The 19,360-nt window shown below is 35.0% G+C and overlaps 1 protein-coding gene across 2 annotated transcripts; it reads right to left on the bottom strand.

Moving 5' to 3' along the window:
• Positions 1–273: 273 nt before the first annotated feature.
• LOC136816731 (uncharacterized) lies at positions 274–17,923 on the bottom strand. Of its 2 annotated transcripts, XM_067073051.1 has the most exons (8): positions 17,810–17,923; positions 7,971–8,533; positions 6,973–7,090; positions 6,056–6,111; positions 3,749–3,858; positions 3,255–3,304; positions 2,933–2,989; positions 274–1,416 (listed from the first exon to the last, which is right to left on the bottom strand). In XM_067073051.1, exons 2-8 carry the CDS (start codon positions 8,496–8,498, stop codon positions 1,325–1,327), a joined length of 1,011 nt encoding a protein of 336 aa, XP_066929152.1. In that variant the 5' UTR covers positions 8,499–8,533; positions 17,810–17,923; the 3' UTR covers positions 274–1,324. The 2 variants fall into 2 exon arrangements, with proteins under 2 accessions (XP_066929152.1, XP_066929150.1); XM_067073049.1 differs by lacking the exon at positions 17,810–17,923 and having other exon boundaries at positions 7,971–9,092.
• Positions 17,924–19,360: the final 1,437 nt, after the last annotated feature.

Raw genomic sequence — 19,360 nt, forward strand, 5'->3', positions numbered from 1 at the left:
TGGGAATATCAATAATTCCCATGCCTATCGAGTTTGAGTCCGCTATTTTTATCTCCACTGGCTGAAAAAATCCTACCGGGTCTGTAAGAAGGGGGTGTATATCACCTTATAAGCTTAAAATTGCAGTAAACTTTAAAAAATTGGCCCAAAAATATTTCATATAAAACGCCATAATTTGAATAAAATTTATCAGAAATACAATAATGTGGGAGTTGAGTTGTATGAATTGAGAGGATTATAAAAAGTGGACAAAAAAATCTGGTTTTAATTAAATTGTGTATGAACATTTGTACGAATTTCTTTGTTTTCTATTCGTACGTATGCTGTATAGTATAGTATTTACATTATATAAATGTTGTTGTATTTTACAAAAGATGTATGGAAAAAACTAAATGTCTTTAAAAATATTTACATAATATCAATAAGAAGAACTGAAGATAATGCAATAAAATATATACAATAAATCCTTCATCTAGAGAACAAGCGTCATTTATGAAGCAGGGTGCCCCGAAAAAAAGTCCTGTGTCAGGCCACTTCCATAAGTAAAAAAAAAATGTGCCGGTATCACGAAATCTAAATAGCACTGTTTTTAATTACTTGATTGTTTGACTAAAAATATTCATAGAAACATTTTTGGACTATCGGTTATTGCATTATTGTGAATTGTAAATGATATTAATTGCCGTTGTATTTAAAAAGAAACATTTTTTACTACTCATGGAAGTGGTCTGATAAAGTTCTTTTTTCGGGACACCCTGTACCCCAAACACTCGTTTGGACCCAATTCACTGGAGTATATTAATGTTTCAACGGACAGTTTTGTTTTCATGCTTTAGCTTCTTTTGAGAAATTAGGGAGAAAATAGGATGTGACGTCATTATTGAGAACGTCATAAAATTCGAAATTAGAATATCTCGTAGAATCGTTAGACTTTTCCCTGAGGTTTCTTAGACCTTTTCACGAATCCCTTCTATTTTGGTGTAGCTATAGTCTTCGCGATCTTCGGTTGATTTGAAATCTATTGTCTATTGCTAAATAACGCAGATATATATTTGGAGAGTGAAAGTACTTATTAAAGTCCTTCCTTTATGCATCTCGTCAACACATATACGTCCAATATCATGGTCGACGACCAATGGTAATTCATCAACAACTGTTTAACGCATATCACAAAAGTCTCTTTCTTGAGTCTTGTCTATTTCCAAACAGATATTTTTTTGGAGAGTGAAAGTACTATTGAAAGCAGTTGAAAGTCCTCACTTTATGCAGCTTATAAACAACCGTTTGACCATAGAACGTCATCACAGCATATTGCGTGAAAGAATCACCTTCTTGAGTTACTGAAGACGACTCTTGGTGCAGTACCCTCTTCATCGTACACCACTTGAACCATAACCATATCACCTGACGTATCACCTGTTCAAAAATAAACACGGAAAGATTAAATAAAATCCATACACCCCTGTGTCACAGGCCCGCTGGGGCCCCAGCCCCACTAGAAAATTAGGCAAAGATTTCGTCCCCGGTGCGAAAGATACCCTAGAATTTCAGCCCCACTGAGAAATTCTTTGTTTAGAATCTGTACTCCAAAACCATCTCCACTGGATTTTTTAACCTTGGAACAATATAATTTTTATTCCCCATTGAGATTTCAATCTAAATTTTTATCAGTTTAAGTGGCCCCCGAGCTAAATTGCAACCAGACTGTTTTGTAGAATTTAAATTGTGCTTTCATTACAACTAGCCGTCCCGGCGTCGTCCGAGACGACTTCTTACTCCTTTTAATACGCTCGCTTCGCTCGCTTTTCTATTTTTCAGAAACTTGTAGGGATTTGTATACAAATGTACTTATTTTGCGAGAAGAAATGTTCTTAAATTTAGGCCTTTTTCGTAAAAATTGATGTTTAAAATTTTTAAGGGGACACTAAAATTAATGCACATTAAAAAATATGGTGAAAGTATTTTTAGTTGAATTTTGATTTTTCTTCTCCTTATTAAATTGTATAAATTTGTCATAATTTCTTTTGTTGAAAACCTTCAAACAATAATGTTCTTGACTCGCTAAAAATAATGCTCATGTAAATATTGGTGAAAATTGAGTTAAAAATTTCTCGCGAGAAATCGGTCATACTTTAAACGTGCTTTTTTTTGGGTTTTTGGGAGAGGAAAGACTATTATTTTCCTCACGCAAGGATGAAGATAAAAAACAAATAGAAATTCAAATTCAGTATTAGAGGTACTTGGCAACACCGATCACTCCAAAGACCACAGTGCTTTACGGTGGAATATAAAGAGTGCCTTTTTTCAATACCTCTTAACAGAGTCAACAATTATTTAACAATTAAACTCAATGCGTAAGTAAGCGTAAGCGTTTTCATTTTGCTATCTCAATAGAACAAAAAATAGCAAACATTGATTAAAAAATTTCATAATTGAATTGGGAATAAGTCATCAACTTTTCTCATATTGTCAAGTCCATTAAATTGAAATGTTTTTATCAGAGTATCAAATATAAGGGAAATGTCATCGGAGCTTTATTAATCTCAAGGGTAATCATAAATATGATGTCTTTTTGAAAACTCAAATTTTATCTTCGACGTATTCCCATGTGAATCAAAATTATTTCATAACCGACATAAACTTTTTTTTAAAAAACTATAAATTATGCTAATAGTGCTATTGCACAGTCAGTTGTGTTTCTCCATCAAGGAGAAATGTGCTCTCTTGAATGGAAGTGCACTTGGCGAATAGAATTGAATATACAATCAAAAAGGCGCGAAAAAAATTGCCGTGTATTCAAAAAAAGCCTCATGCGAGAATGGGAGAGTTCCGATTTAAGCGTATTATAATATAGATATCATGTCGTTCTATTTCTATTTCAGAATTCGGTCCACCAATACCTAACTTAACATTAAAAAGTCTTGAATCATACCGTTTGCTTCGTTTGGCGTTGGCTTTCTTATCATTGATTCTTGAACATAATCGTTGTCTAGAAATGAAAGAAAAATGGTAGGGATTGAAGATTGAAGCAGATGACGGTTCACAAGGATCAGGTGCAGATTCCCCGTGTATCTCATACTTTATTCACGTTAATGCTGGACGGACGCTATTAGTGAACATCAAAAAGCTGGATACACTGGAAAACAAGGCCATAAACTTCAAATCCCTTAAAGCCCTTGTGTAATACTTTCTAGATTCAAAATTGTAATTTGAACCGATTCTCATTAGAGAGGATTCAAGCTTATAATAGATACCTGGTGCTCTAGGTTGTCGTTGAAGTCGTAAAGTTACACTTTCTCGAAACCTGTAGAAATAAATTGCAAAAAAAAATTTGAAAAATCTTTTTTATTTTTAAGTCAGTTTTGAAACATATTGTGAATATAAAGGAGACAGATTAGATTTGCAATTGAGTTTTCCCTCATAAGGAATAACTTTAAACTAGTTAATTTGGCAAATATTTTAAATAGCGCACCGCACTGAGTCTAAAAATAGATTTTATTTTTGACATAATCATTACTCTCGATGTGTTTGTACAAGTTCCAATCCCATCAACCTTTGCGTTAATCTCTTTTGCATGTTAATTGCATCATTTGACAAAAGAAATATAACAACTTGCACGTATCTTTAATTGAGCCGCTTTGAATTGTGGGATTGCAACTCGTACAATCGTCAAAAAAGTGAAAAGTAGTAATTATGACGTATGCGTTGCGGAGCGCTATTAAGACAGAAAAATATTGGTAAAGCTTACTTTTTATTCTTCTTGAAAAAGCAATACAACTTAGCGATGAATATAAGCAAGCCAACAGCACCGAACACACAAAGAACGATAACAATGATATTTTGCTTGTCGACAGGCTTCTGGCGTTGAGAGAAATTGGGTAAGTTTTAATCACTGATTTTTATATATCCCTGGGCCAAGCTATATTCGCCATCTTTGATCGAAGTTTTTTTTTGAATTGGTACCCGTAAAGAAGCCATTGCATTGTTAAAAATTAATGCCTAACGGCGCTACATCATCAAAAGTTTTGGAGGGAAAGTAGATCTAGCGCTCTCGATGTATTTACACCGCTATTGAGTAGTACCACTATAGTATAAGAAAACCGCGGCTGGAATATGTACCACATTGTCTTCTCAGTTAATTGCTGTTCTATCTCTGTCTCCGAGCTTTATAAGAACATCAAGATGCTCAGTTTATTATTGGTAGATAGTTTTTGAAATTTTACTCTTATTTTCCTTCACAAAAAGTTTTTTTATTGTTAGGTATCTTTGAATCTGTACCCAATAGAACACTTGAACTAATTTGGACATATTTTAGGGGTATTTTGAGGAAAAAATAGTTTTTCGCCAAAATTGAAATTATAAGAACTATATTCAAGATGACAACTTTCTTGTCAGTTTGAATGATAAATTTTGAAGGTGCTGGCATGAAACTTTCACAGTATTATCTAGATGTACTTTTTCATTGATTTCTAAAAGATTTCACTGAAATATTGCGAAGGCATTCGAGGCACTTTGTTTATTTTTGAGTTCTTTCAATTCTTTTCCATTTTGTGCTTGTTTAAATTTTTTATTGTCGATCTTTCCTTTACAATATTTTATAATGCAAGTGTATTATCAAGGGTATATCATTAATGTCTAAAACACACTGAGAAGTAAGTATTAACGACAAACTAATAAAATTTACCATTAAAGATGCTACATTACTGATCTCTTGATCAAAAAATAGTCATCAAATACGACAGAGATAGAACAACAGAAGTTCAGATGTTATCATTCCAGCCGCGGCTTTCTTATACTATGGTGCCACCACAACTTTTCAAAAAACTCCGATCAAAGATTTTGCTTGGCCGGGATTGGTCCAGGGTATATAAAGGTCAGTAGTTTTAATAAGTTAATTACATTAAGATGCTATCAAACAAAACAAGTAAATCAGGTCGTTATATTTAGCAGCAGCTTATGCTTGCATTAGACTCACTACGTTTGCTGAATAAAACTAACTACAATAGACTCCCGGTTGTTCGAAGCTCCAAGGGGGATAAAAGTTTATTTTGAATAACCGGGAGTTGAAATAACTGAAAGTTTTCTTTTCCCATCAGATTTTCAACTGAACCTTAATTGGATGAACTTTCCTGAAGTGATTGAGGCTTTGTGCTGTGGTTCAGTTTGGAAAAAAATTCGAATGGCTGAGGCTGATTTCAGCCTATAATTTATAATGCGGCAAAATTTATCATCTTTTTAAAGAACTCTTTATAAGTAATATTCTCACTTTCCTATGTCTCAGGCAAGGCAGACGCTTGCTAATATACTATCATACAGAATCATATCGTCATCGAAAACCTATGATCCTCGATTGATCATGCTAATAAGTAACATAGCGTCAGCCCCCCCCCCTGTTACACCCTAAATTTTATCCAAAAGAGGAGGGGGCTGGAAGTACACCACTTTTTTGGGGGGACCTATGTACTTGGGGGGAGCTAAAATCTTATCACTTAACGTGGGGGCTAAAATAATTCAGCTTAATAGTTGGCTTCAATTACTCAAATTGAAACTCATGAATCTGAAAAATTTTCGCCTCCGGCCCAATATTTTTTTAGAAAGTGTGCTAAATTATTTATCTTAAACTTAGAACTGAACGCAATTTACATTGGAAAAATATTTTTTACTGCATCAATTTTTTGAAAGTGTCTAGGGTCAAAAATCCTGGAGGCTAACGAAAAATTCATAAATCTTTGGGGGGACTTAAAATTCAGGGGGGACCTAATTTTTGCCTGAGACCTAAACCCAGGCTGACACTATGAGTAAAAAAGTGCTCTACAGTAAAAAAAATAGTTCACCTAGCTCGTTTTGAAATTATTGCCATGGTGATTAACTCCCAACGGATTTTATTAAAACTACTTCCTATTCATAATAAAATAATTTAATGTCTCAAGGGACATAATCACCATGGAAATCTTTTGAATACGAGGCAAGTGATGTTCGTGACGTACTTTATAAAAAGGTCTATTGATCATGCTAATAAGTAAAAAAGTACTCAACAGTAAAAAAAATAGTTCACCTTCATACAATTCGATTTTTTTTCCTCTAATCTTGTATCAATGGCTGCTGGAGAACCTGTCAAAAATAAGAAGACACCATCACGTGCGTCAATTGTCTGTACATAGACCCAGTATCTACAGCTAATTTCAAAAATAGTTGCCGTACTACGAAGCGATACCGATAAACATGATATACATTCTGGTACAGAGTAGCGCGGCAAAGGAAAATTCTTTTTGCTTTTGGGTCAATCAGGGAAACCACATCATCTCTTTTCTTATAGAAATTTTCTTACTCTTGTCTTGAATATCTATCACCTTTTTTCACAGGTTTGTTTTTTCTTTGCAATATTTTAGGATATTCAGGATCAAGTTTTCTTGAAGTGAAGCTCTGGTCTAAGGTCACCCAATTACATGTTTTTTTTTATAAGCATAACGCTTATAAGCATATGAAGGCTCAGATTTGCAGAATTCCTAAGCATAACATGAGCATATATGTCAGCCTAAAATATTTTTCAAGTGGTCATTTTTATCTGTTTTTGTTTCATTTTTATCTGGTTTGGTAGAGGCCAAGTAAAAAATAAGACATTCCACGGCTAGCTACATTCTACTGCTCCCAAAATCTGAACAAATTTTTTACAAAATTTCTGAATTCATTAAAAAACTTGGCTCGGGGTGAATCATAAGCATAATTCTTAAGCATATAATAAGCATAAACTATGCCTGGATGCTTTGAGAACTTAAGCATACACGAGCCTGACCAAGGGGCATACACTTTCTTATAAAAAAAAAACATGTAGGCTCCCGTTTATAATTAACTTTACAGAGAGAGTGTTTAACTTCATTTCATGAAAACAATCAAAAGCACTTTCTTTATGGATTCCAATACAAGACAGGGGAAAATGTCACATAATTTCACCAAAAAGAATGAATAATTTACCTGTTTGGCTACCAAATATTTGAAAGAATACTGGATATGTGTTTTTGTTGCAAGTCACAGTAAACACCATCATCTGTCCGGCTAATTTACTCCAGCTTGTTTGATACTTTTCTGACCACTAAAGTAAAATTAATAATTTAATAAAAATGCATTATGTTGGGTTACTTTAATTTTAAGATTTCGAGGGAACTTAATTTCGGGGTTAGCACTACTGAGAGACAATATTTTCACACTTTTGTGCCTTTTTATATAATACTATCAAATCATGCAAATTGGTTTTTGAAATACACATTATTTGTGCATCTTTGATGTCAGTAAACATTTAACAGTAGTGTATTTGACATTTTTTGAGTTTTGTCCAAAAATATTTCACAGATAAGGCCTTTCCAAATTTCCATTGGGACCTAATTTTACAGATGACACCCAAATCCCCAACTAAATTTTAGCACTTTTTTTTTGAAAAGGCAATGCTAAATCTCAAGTTAAACAACTCAATCCCCTCAGACAGCCTCAGCATAATTAAAGATCTCAAACTTTCGGGAATTATTACTCATACTGCCCGGGAGGGGGGCACTCGATCTGAAAACGACCATACGTTCGGCCCAAAATTTGGCTTCTAAAATCGGACCCTTACAGTGCAGTGAATTTCCATGAAAAATCATACCCTTACAGTGCACTTTTTCAAAATTTCTCGCCCGTAATGGGAAAAAGTTTAGCAATTTTCCAAGAAAATGTGGAATTTTTCCTCCAAAATTGACCAATTTTGTGCCAATTTTACCAAAAAATTGGCCTTTTAATACAATTTCCTACCCTTACATACAGTTCAGTGCAGTTAATTGTAATTTCCTACCCTTATAGTGCACTAGCTGAACTATGAAAAACCTACCCTTAAGGGCCATAGTCTGGTAGGTCATTTACCTTGAGTGGCCTCCCGGGTCATACCGTTATTTTATCATAACACGGCTAAATTGCCTACTTGAAAATGATCTCAATCATACCTTAAACAACAACATTTCTTTGCCATTACTGATAACAGTCAATACTCTGAGTAAAACTTGACAATAATTTTGATGATAAGACTTCATGTTTCCTTCATTATCCACAAAATAGATAGGTCCTGCTTTACAACTATCTTCATTATGTATATTATATATATTGAACATGTATTGTTCGAATGATTGAAGGTTGAAAAGAGTTGGTATTCTTGGTCCATGATGATTGACAAATTGAATTTGCCATGCTGTGAATCCTTTAATGTTGAAAGATCTGTATATATAACCTTGCGATACACATCCATCACTATAGCTTAGAAATGTGAAATCTGCTGTACAAACACAAAAGCAGCAATCTGGTAGAGAACCATACATCGCACATCCAGCTGCATAAGAGTAACATGTGGTATGTCTACAAGCTTCATCAGTGCTTTTAAAGCGTGTAACATAATTGTCTTTCTGATTACCACGTTCAATTAATGTAGTTGTATCCAGTGTTGGCAGAATTGTAAATAGCAAAAAAATCAAAAACATCACTTGATAACAGGTCACTCCTGATTTTATGTGATCTAAATTGCAAAGGATAGAAAGAATATTATTATAAGCCCCCCCCAGCGGTTTGCGTGAATGCGTGAATGGCCATTTTTGGTTGCGCGAATGCGTGAAAATTGAAAAAACTTGCGTGAATGTGAAAATCCACTTTTTGACTGCGTGAATGCGTGAATCTGGGCTATTTTGTGCATGAATACGTGAATTTTCCCTTTTTTCCCACTGATTGTGTGCAATGTTTCCGATTTTCCAATGTTTCCCGATTTTTCCCGAAAATTTTCTGATTTTCTGAAAAATTGGGTGATTGCGTGAAACTGGAAGAAAATCTGCGTGAATGCATGAATTTCAAAAGAAAATTGCGTGATTGTGTGAATTGAGGGTCCGCTGGGGGGGCCTCTTATAATCTGACAGCAAAAAATCCCTATGAAAAACAACCCCTGGTCAAAAATGATTTGAATAAGGTCTCCATCCCATAATTGTAGACGTTTAGATTTTCTATTTTGTCAATAATTTTTTGTGAGCATAAACTTTTGCAAAGGACCCTAGAAAGAAGTTTCAAAGACATTAACTTTTTTAATTTTTTATTTAGAATATTTTGCCAAATGTTATAGTTTTTTGAAGGGCTAGATGAGCAGACATAGCTAAAAGACTTTAGCTAGTCGCTATACCATTTTGACTTCAAAGGTGAATACATCATTACGCAATGACTCTACACAATAGCCTAAATAGTAGATCAATTTCAACCTGTTTTATTTTTATCAAATACTGTATTTCATATAACTAATAACTAAGCGTATGCATGTTGAGATTAAAAGTCCAAATACAAACATTTAGCAGTAGCTACATACAGATTAGACTAAAACTCCTACCGTCAACGGCTCTAACTTGGGACTACCTGACAAAACATGGGATGGCAATTCGGCCACAATTTTACCGAAACACTAAAGTCATTTAATTTGATTATCAAATGCAAACAGCAAATTATGAAATAAGCAAATTTGCTTTTGCACCAAGTGGGCTTCAAATCAAAATGGGCCATTCCAGAATTTGTCTATAACAGGGGGCGGACAACACGAGATTTACTAGGACATGTTTTCATCAAAATTCAAAATTTCCAAGGCGAGAGAAGAAAAGGCAATTCAACCAAAGGAAAAAAAATTATTTCCGAGGCTAGAAAAAAATTTAAAATGTACGTCGTCTGACGGGGGTAACGAAAATTATCTTGAATGACCCAATATGTTAAAAAAACTTTGTATATAGTGGACTGCCTGCGCACTCTGATTGCACACTCGATCATCAGACTGAGAGGAAGAAGAATAAATTGGTGGCAACACGACGGAGCAAATCAATAATGGTTATTTGTTCATCACATCAGGCAATAGGCACACAAAAGGATGTGTTATCAGTTAAAGCATTTGGTAGGGTGCCCACTTATCGGGATTTTTGGCGCTGAACAAGGAAGAATTCACCAAAATAAACTTAACAATGCATTACCTGATACTTACCTTTAAATCGTTCAAATCTTTTCATTCTTTTTTTAAATCAATCAGAAATTACATATCAGGGAAACAAATAAAAAAACTGAATCTTTCCAAAGATATTGATGTTTTTTGACGTCAAGGTGAAAACATGACTAAGCGCTGACTTACGGCACCGGAAAATTCCTGACCTGCATGGAAACAAATGGCTGTCGCTAATGAGCTGGTTCATCTTTTCAATCACAGTTTTTTTAGTAAACCAAGGGTAGGATTAGGCTACAATCTATCACATGTAGCCTGGGAATCCAAGCGTTAAACTTTTTTCACAGTCTAGTTTATGATATTTTTGCTGCTGGTTTAACGCTTGGCGCAGGTAACTCGCCTGCAGGGAGATTTTTCCCTGCAATGCAGGTTCGACCTGATTGGCCAGCTTTCGGCGTATTACTTAGCAGTACTTTCGCACGCATTTTGATTATTTCGATGCGCGCGCATAATTTATGGAAAAAGCTGACTCTGCAGAAAAAAGGAAACCAAATGAAAATAGAAAAATAGATTCATTTCAAAACAAAATGGCTGTTGGCTGGAAGTCTAAATACATGTGGCTGATGTTTTTATTTGGTTTTTAGTAGCTTTGAAAGTCTTTATAGATTGTGGAGGAGTTTTATGGTAAGTTGATTATGTGTGTTTGCCTGGGTTCACACACAGACTGTTTATAACATTCTGTGTCTGACTAATCTACCTGCACCAAGCTCTATGATTTTAGAACTTTGTGAGGTGAGGTATTTTTTGTTTTTTCTAAAATTATGAGCTTGGATTCCCAGGCTATATCGTGAGTGTGGTCCTAAATCCGACAGCCCTGCCTAAATTCGACCCCCCAAATAACTGTTGTGAAAAAAAATTCTATGTGTACAAACATTCCCTCTCCAAGTTGAACAATAAACTATTGAAAGAACTCTCGAAACAAAACATCTAACAAGACGCAAGATGACTATAATGTCAAGATGTCAATTAATGTGATCAAAAAAGTGTGAGTTGTAAAAATAATTACCTCTTTTATATTTTTCTGAATCCTTTGTTCGTGTTTAAAACGTTTAACAATTTTGTAATAAAAAATTATTTTTTGTATAAGAAGCAATTATTGTTTTGGTTCAATTGGTTCAGTGTATCAAATCTCTCAGTTTAGTTGACACTTTGGTATCTTCATTGCGTCACAGCGAAGTTGTTCGTTTTTTTTAGTTTGTATCTTTGAAAGACCCCATCGGATTTAGGCAGGGCTGTCGGATTTAGGACCACTCACGGTATCACATGCTGCTTTATTTGAAAATCTACAGGTTGTTTGGAAAATAAAAGAAATTGCGATTTTTTCATGTTAGCAGTATACACCATCTGAAAGCTGAGGTTTTCAGCTTTCTAGTGCTAAAATTCGTTTTTAGCTATCACGTGAAAGGCTAGATTTAATCTGCTATTTTTGGTGCTTTCAAAAGATTATATATTTCTCGCTGGGCCGGGGGGGGGAGTAAGCAGATATTCTGGACTATTAAACTTTGAAAAGGTGATTTTTTGTGTTTTGATTATGGAATAACTTTGGAAATTACGCTCGACAATCGAATCACAATTATTTGATCACGTTCGATTACGTTCAATTGGTTTGATTGCGATTTTTGTTCGAAGTTGTACGATTGACACCGTCTGATCTCTGCTGGGGCATGCAATATGCATGAAACAGTAATTATGCTTTGCTGTATCATTGTTTGTATGGCTGGCTTACATAATTATTCAACAGGGTTGCCTCTTTGAAAAAAGGTCTATTTTAATGACCAGACAGGTCATTAATTTGAGGGGTATGCATGTTAGCCTCCACTGATGCAAGTAAAACCCACTCTCGTGGTGGTTCACTTTACTTTGACTATAAACCAGGAAGAGATAGAAGAGATAAAAAACAGTAAAAAAAATCTTTTGTTCCAGTATGATAGTTTGAGCTATATAGTCCCGCTGCTGAGATCGAAAAAAGTGGCTAGAAAACGATTTTCGTGATACATCTCTTAGATCTAACTTTTTTTGGTGGAAACTCGCGAATTAGTATGTGTAGATTACAAAATCGAAAAGTTTCCGCGATTTTCTAGTGCAAGTGTCGAGAAAATCGACTTAAAAGTTGACTTTTATCGAGTTAATCGATTTTAATCGATTTTCATGAACTTAACAGTTTCTAGGTCATGAGTTTTCACTTTTATGATGCATTTTGCTTGTAAATACTAAAAGCCATCAAAATATTACACTAATAATTAATTCAAGCGATGAAAATGTAGGAAAAACGGCTAAAATCGATAAAATCATCGATAAAACATCGAATGTCAACTGAAAAACTCCGAATGAGTCTGTAGACTTCAAAAATTGTCTGATTTGGCTGAAATTTTGCACACTTGGCCCTTGGGTGAATATCTGCAGATCTAAGTTTTCATTTTTTGAAAATTTTGATTTTTGGGGTCTGGGGACGAGTTTTTCGTCAAAACGAGGCTGAAACTTAGGGGCGGCCTGCGCAGACCTCAACAATGGTCAGAATTGCTGAAATTTTGCACACTTGGCCCTTGGGTGAACATCTACAGATATAATTTGTCATTTTTTGAAAGTTTGGATTTTTGGGGTCTGGGGACGAGTTCTTCGTCAAAACGAGGCTGAAACTTTAAGGCACACTGCAGACTTAAAAAATGGTTGGATTTGTCTAAAATTTTGCACACTTGGCCCTTGGGTGAATATCTGCAGATCCAATTTTTCTTTTTTTGAAAATTTGTATTTTTGGGGCCTGGGGACGAGTTTGGGACGAGTTTCTCGTCAAAACGAGGCTGAAACTTTGGGGCAGCGTGGCAGTATTTTGAAGCAGACTTGTTCCCTTGGCTGAATGTTTTGGGGCAACAGTTTACATTTTATATTACATAAACTCTGGCACAAAGGGCCTGAAAGCAAGCGTCCTAAAAGAAAAATTCGCAATTTTTAAAGGGCAGATGCAACTTCTTTTCTTCAAAGATATTGATTGCGATGTTTTTAAGGTCTTCACTTTTTTTGATGAAATTGTCTTTTATTTGACTGAAACTTCATCATGATCGAATTTCGTGTCAAATAAAGTAAAACTTAAAAGGTATAGAAGTCGTACGGCAGGTATGCTAAAAATTCAAGGGAAAATCTCATTTTTCTGATTTGCTAAATTCCTTAAGCTTTAGCTACCGCCGCAGTTATTTAAAATGTCGCGCATCCTAGCTTTGTTTTGAAGAAATAAATAAACATGCTACTGCCTTGAAGAAAATTCTTGATCTTGACAACCATTTCCTGCACTCACCACGAGCAATGAAGTCCATTTTTGAGATGATATATCAATCCCGATGATTAAAAATCTATCGAAAATTGCACCTCTGTCTCAATAACTGGGTAAAGATTTTTAATGTGGCGAAATATAATGCAAAATCCTACTGTTTCTACTTTGAAAGTAGAGATGGAGATTCAGCCCCAAAAGTTTAGTTTTTCCTTCTGGAGATAAATCTCATGAACTACTGTACTTCATTGGAATTTCAGCATATCTTTCTTAGCGGGGACGATTTTACGGCAACTATTTTCAATGAGTAGAGTGGTCCCACCAGATCGTGACACAGGGATGTACCTCTCTCTCTCAAGAAAGATTTATATCTCGTTTTATTCAGTGCAGTGACAATTCATATTACCTCATCGGTACTTTTTACGCCACTGCCCATTTTTGGGCCTACGCCAATAAGGGCTGCAAATAACACCAAAACCTGCAAAAACTGCAATTTAATTTAGGCTTCAAAACAGAAAATTATGACAGAATATTTCATCAAAATGCCATCTGTGAGTAGGAAAATTTGCGTAAAATTTTTATCGTCGAAATTCACTTATTTGGATACGAGGCAAGAATTTCGGTAATTTCCACCTTGAATTTGTTCAGAAAGCCACTTGGATTGCGAAAAAATGGTTCAAAAAAAAGAAACACCGCTTTTAGGATTAAAATGTATAATTTTGGCTCTTTTTACGTCAGCCTTTTTAACGCCGGTCCGTTAGGCCGCGAGCTCTAAAATAACGCCAATAAGAGCCGGCGTAAAAAGGGTCGATAATTTGAACATCAACTTCCCCATCCCTTGATTCAGTGGCAGAGATCTCTGACCTAGAACCAGTCTTTCATTGAGGGGAAGAACAGGAAACGGGAGGTTTTATTAGGCTGCTATTAAAAGTAGTGCACTGATTACTCTAGGAATCTTTCCTGAATAGAGAATACCGAACGTTGGTCCCGTGTAGAATAATAAAGGAGACAAAGTGAGGTAATAACTAAAGGCTTGCTATTATAAACATTATCTACAAAATCAATTTTGTTTTCTGGTGATTCTTTTTCACTTTTTCAATATTCCTGGATTAATTACGTCTTATCGAGCTGATAAAAAATGAAGAAATGTTTAAAGACGTTTATCAACCTTGATTCAACCTCAAGAGTGAAGAAAGCGATTGAGATCTATTTTACTCAAAGAACCAGGTCCCCTCATATTGCAATACGAGATAGGTATATCAATATAATCCATCATAAAAAACTAGGCTTCAACCACTATCAAGAAATATACAAGATTAAGGCGATATTGGTCTAAAACGAGTGCTCGTTTGTTCTCATCTACAAATCCTACGGCGTTTAAACCTACTCAGACTATAGATTAGTAATATATACGACAGTCAAAAGCAGCCGACGAGGCGATCTTTTTTAGGAGGTGTTCTGAACACATGTAGGAGCTAGAAAACTTGATGTGTTCTGAGATGCAATGAGACAGGGGTATCGAAAAATTATGAAAAATTGGTGTGTTCTTGTTGCCTGGTAACCCTAGAAAGCTAAAGAAAGCTAAAGAAGGTTTCAGAACACATCTTTCAAGGAAATAATTAGACATTTGTAGGCAAAAGGTTTCTCCTTTAATTTCAGAACACATCCTCCATGGAATAATGATAAATTTTGGGAGACATAGCTACATAGGTTTCCTAGAAATTAGAACACATCATTTGAATAAAAAAACTTGAAGACCATAAAAAGCTCCCTCCTAGCAAAGGGCCAAATTGAAAAGTCGTCAACCAAAAGACAAAATCAAAAATCTTACAAACAAAATAAGTAACTGTGATTTTTTATTTAAATAACCCTTAAATTTTCCAATTTCAACTTTTAAATCAACCGAGTCGCACTTTTAGACTCTGTAAGCAGGTGATTTTATCGAGACACAACTAGTGAGGTTTGTCACGGAAGGACAAGTGTTAAAATATAATGGACCTTCTTTTGAATAATAAAATGATTAATCAAAAATGAAATGTTGTTTTAAAACAAGTACATACCCTAGTTAGTTTAATAGGTTTATTCATTTTGAAATAAGTCGAACAACAAAAAAGTACTGCAAGCAGAAACTTTTTTTCAAATATCGAATTCCTTCCGTGACAATTTCAAGACAAAAAGTTTTTTCACCAGTTTTGTGCAAGTCCACTATTCTTGATATTATTGCAAGTTCTAACTATTGGTACCCCCTAACAAAAAATGAAATTACATTCCAAAGCAACCTCCTTCATATTCACTTACAAGGTCTGAAATTATTGTCCTTCCGTGACACTTTCACCTTGTCCTTCCGTGACGGATTAAAAATATCTTGTTATTTTTAGAAATCTTGGACTTCAATGAGTCTAATTTATTGCAGGAGAGTGTCCTACAAGGTTTAGAACCATTGGGAACCAGCTCAACCCTGTATGGAGCTCAGAATAAGCTTAACTAAGGCTCCAGTACAATGCTGTAAGCTTACAGTGTAGGCCCAGGCGGCTCTGGAGGCCTAAAAACCTGTTTTCTGGCAAAACTACTGTTCCCAGCGGGTTCTAAACGCTCAAAATCGCTTCAGCACCATGGAAATATGCTAATTAGAGCCTTTGGAAGTAGCTCACTGGCTTGCAAGGTTGCGTTTTTACGTTTTTTTGCTTAAAAAAATATAATCTTTCCTGTAAAATTTCCTAATTATTATCACCATTATAATTGAACAATAAAAATACAGTTCCAAGGTTTTGAAATGAGCTGAATAGTAAAAATGGCTATGATTCATGATATGATGTGTCACTTCACTAGTTTCAGTCAACATTTCTTACGCTATTGCTGATTTTGAAAAATAGGAATTTTTTCCTTCCGTGACGGTGTCCTTCCGTGACACTGACCTTTCTCAGTTGCAAAGGCCTGTAGCCATTGAAATTAATTTTTTTTACTCAGTTCTTTTTTCAATGACAAGCAGATAGACATAAGTTTCTTCTGGTGGTATTTTGGTTTTAAAATTCTCTTTAAATTCACAGGAATCTGAGTCAGCATACTTTTGTCTTTTTTAATGTCTTCGCTGCGTTCCTTCCGTGACAGAACCTTCAAAGTTCAATTATTCAACGAGGAAAAACTTTTATGAAATTTATTTTGCTTTGGAAGTAGTAGTACTATGAAGGCTTTAATTCAGGACTAATACTATTTTCATTCATTTTACCATTTTTCAAAAAAAGACCAAAAAAGGCTCTGATTTCCTTCCGTGACAGGAACGGGACTTTTCAATTTGGCCCCAAATAAGAACACATATTTCTAAAAAATTGCTTCGCCGGCTGCTTCTAGACAGTCCTGGCAGTGACACAATCACTATACGCTCATATCATAACTCCACATAAAGATCTTGAAGATCTTTTTAAGTGTTTGTTCCTCGTGTCAAAGTTTGTTTGTTCATTCGTCTACAAATTTCGCTAACTGAAGATGATCCAGCAAAGTAACTTTTATTTTCTTTGGAGCTAACGTAAAAATTTTCCCATGGATTAAGTGTCGTCGACGGAAAACATGTTTCTGGTCTTTCAAAACAATTTCAAAAAAGGAAAATCAGTATGGAAAAGTTTGCAAAATTTCATCCATTTAACCCTGTCCAGTCTACAGGCTGCCCACGCAAAGCCTCGTTTTCACAAGAAACTCGTCTCCGGACCCCAAATATAAATATTTTTAAAAAACTGGATGTTTAGATTTGCAGATATTCACTAACGCAGCAAATATGCGAAATTTCAGTCAAATCAGACCATTTTTTAAGTCTACAGTATGCCCTAAAGTTTCAGCCTCGTTTTGACGAAGAACTCGTCCCCAGACCCCAAAAATCCAAACTTTCAAAAAATGGCAAATTATATCTGTAGATATTCACCCAAGGGCCAAGTGTGCAACGTTTCAGCAAAATCTGACCATTGTTGAGGTCTGCAAGCCGCCCCTAAGTTTCAGCCTCGTTTTGACGAAAAACTCGTCCCCAGACCCCAAAAATCAAAATTTTCAAAAAATGAAAACTTAGATCTGCAGATATTCACCCAAGGGCCAAGTGTGCAAAATTTCAGCCAAATCAGACAATTTTTGAAGTCTACAGACTCATTCGGAGTTTTTCAGTTGACATTCGATGTTTTATCGATGATTTTATCGATTTTAGCCGTTTTTCCTACATTTTCATCGCTTGAATTAATTATTAGTGTAATATTTTGATGGCTTTTAGTATTTACAAGCAAAATGCATCATAAAAGTGAAAACTCATGACCTAGAAACTGTTAAGTTCATGAAAATCGATTAAAATCGATTAACTCGATAAAAGTCAACTTTTAAGTCGATTTTCTCGACACTTGCACTAGAAAATCGCGGAAACTTTTCGATTTTGTAATCTACACATACTAATTCGCGAGTTTCCACCAAAAAAAGTTAGATCTAAGAGATGTATCACGAAACGAAACAATTTTCGACCTCAGCAGCGGGACTAATACTACCATTGATCGAACATTATAACTTGGCTGTTGTTCCGGCTGTTTGTCCTTGTTCATTTGCATCTTCAGATTTTGTAATTTTTAAAAATTTTCCAAAATGAATCCGCCATTTTGGAATATTTTACTTTTTTCACTTTCGTTTTTAAAACCTAAAACGCCGATTATCCCGATTTCAAATCAGATCCGATAAATACCGAATCGGAACATGTTTGTTATTGTTATCGCTTTCGTTTTCGATTTCGGTGACTAATTTTATTTTTCGAGTATTTTTTTACGATTCTTTGCTGTTGATTTTTGGTTTTCATTTGCTTGTAATTGTTGTAAAACCCTTAATATGCTAACAATCGACGAGAAAACCACATATTTCGACACTTTCATGAAGTATGGACTTTTCTTTGCTGCTATATTTCAATTAATGTGTATTCTTGCCCTAATTTTTGTACCTACCAGTTATCTTCGTAAAATGGAAAAAGAGCGAGAGGAAAATGTTGCAGCAGGACTGAATAATGAAAATAAAAGCAATTTACCATCGGGAAAGCCAAAAAAACAGACTGAAAAAGTAAGAAAGAGGAAATAATCTTTCATGGAAATGATGACTCACTTTTTTTTACTGTTTGTTTCGCGTTTTGTTGGAAAACGATAGCTAAAAGACAACAATCATTAGACACTAATAAGATATTAAAGGGTTAAAGACAAACAAAAAATGTCTATTCCTTCCTCGTAAGTGTTGAAATATAATTCTGTAATCAAACGCCAAACGCCATGTGTATGTGGGTTATGTTATGTATTTAGATATATTAAGTATATGCTCTATAACTCTATAAGATAACATTTTTTATTTTTCTAATTTGTACGCATTGATTTTTTTAATAAGGGTAGATAATAAGATAATGAAACAATATCATTAAAGTTTTTCGAACCACCCGTTTTACTGATTTGTATTTCTCACCATTCGTCGACTTTTACTAAGTACCCATTCGAGTAACAAAAAGAATTAGGTCGTAGAATATAGTCGGGAAAATTTCATTTATTCCTACAGCTACAACGTATATTGATTTTGTCACGTTTAGAATGATAAAAAGACGTGTTTGGAGAAAATGCTGTTTTTCATTAACTTTGGGATGCGTGGATGATTTATAACAGGGACCAGAATGGGTTGTTTTTAATTGAGATAAAAGTTCCGCGAGAGTTAAAATCGCTAACGAAAGAAAAACACTACAAAAAGGCTTCAAAAACATACGGCTATGATTTTATAGACTGGTGTTCCATCTGCTCATCCTCAAGACTAGAGAAAAGAGTTTCTAATAGAAAGCATCTCCATGGAGGTTGCAATTCAGACCATGAAATTATTATAGACACTGGATTAACAGCTGACTGATTTTTACCGATTTCTCATGTTCAAGCCCTTCTACAATCAAGGTCAAAAATTGTAAGACAGAAAGGATTACAAGCTGTCTCCCCCCCCCCCCCCCCCCATTGGCAATGTTCACTGAACGATGAGACGGCCGTACACAATGAACATTGCCCTTGGGGGGGGGGGAGGGGGGCCTTTAT

The sequence above is a fragment of the Clytia hemisphaerica genome, unplaced genomic scaffold, assembly GCF_902728285.1.
Source record: "Clytia hemisphaerica strain Z4C2 unplaced genomic scaffold, Clytia hemisphaerica genome assembly, whole genome shotgun sequence".
In the NCBI taxonomy this organism is placed as follows: Eukaryota; Metazoa; Cnidaria; class Hydrozoa; order Leptothecata; family Clytiidae; genus Clytia; species Clytia hemisphaerica.

Coding starts and splice junctions, on each gene's coding strand:
- LOC136816731 (XM_067073051.1), bottom strand. CDS start 8,498: ATGTTTTTGATTTTTTTGCTATTTACAATTCTGCCAACACTGGATACA. Junction 3,859..6,055: donor AAAAATCGAATTGTATGAAG/GTGAACTATTTT, acceptor TCTCAACGCCAG/AAGCCTGTCGACAAGCAAAA. Junction 2,990..3,254: donor ACGACAACCTAGAGCACCAG/GTATCTATTATA, acceptor TTTCATTTCTAG/ACAACGATTATGTTCAAGAA.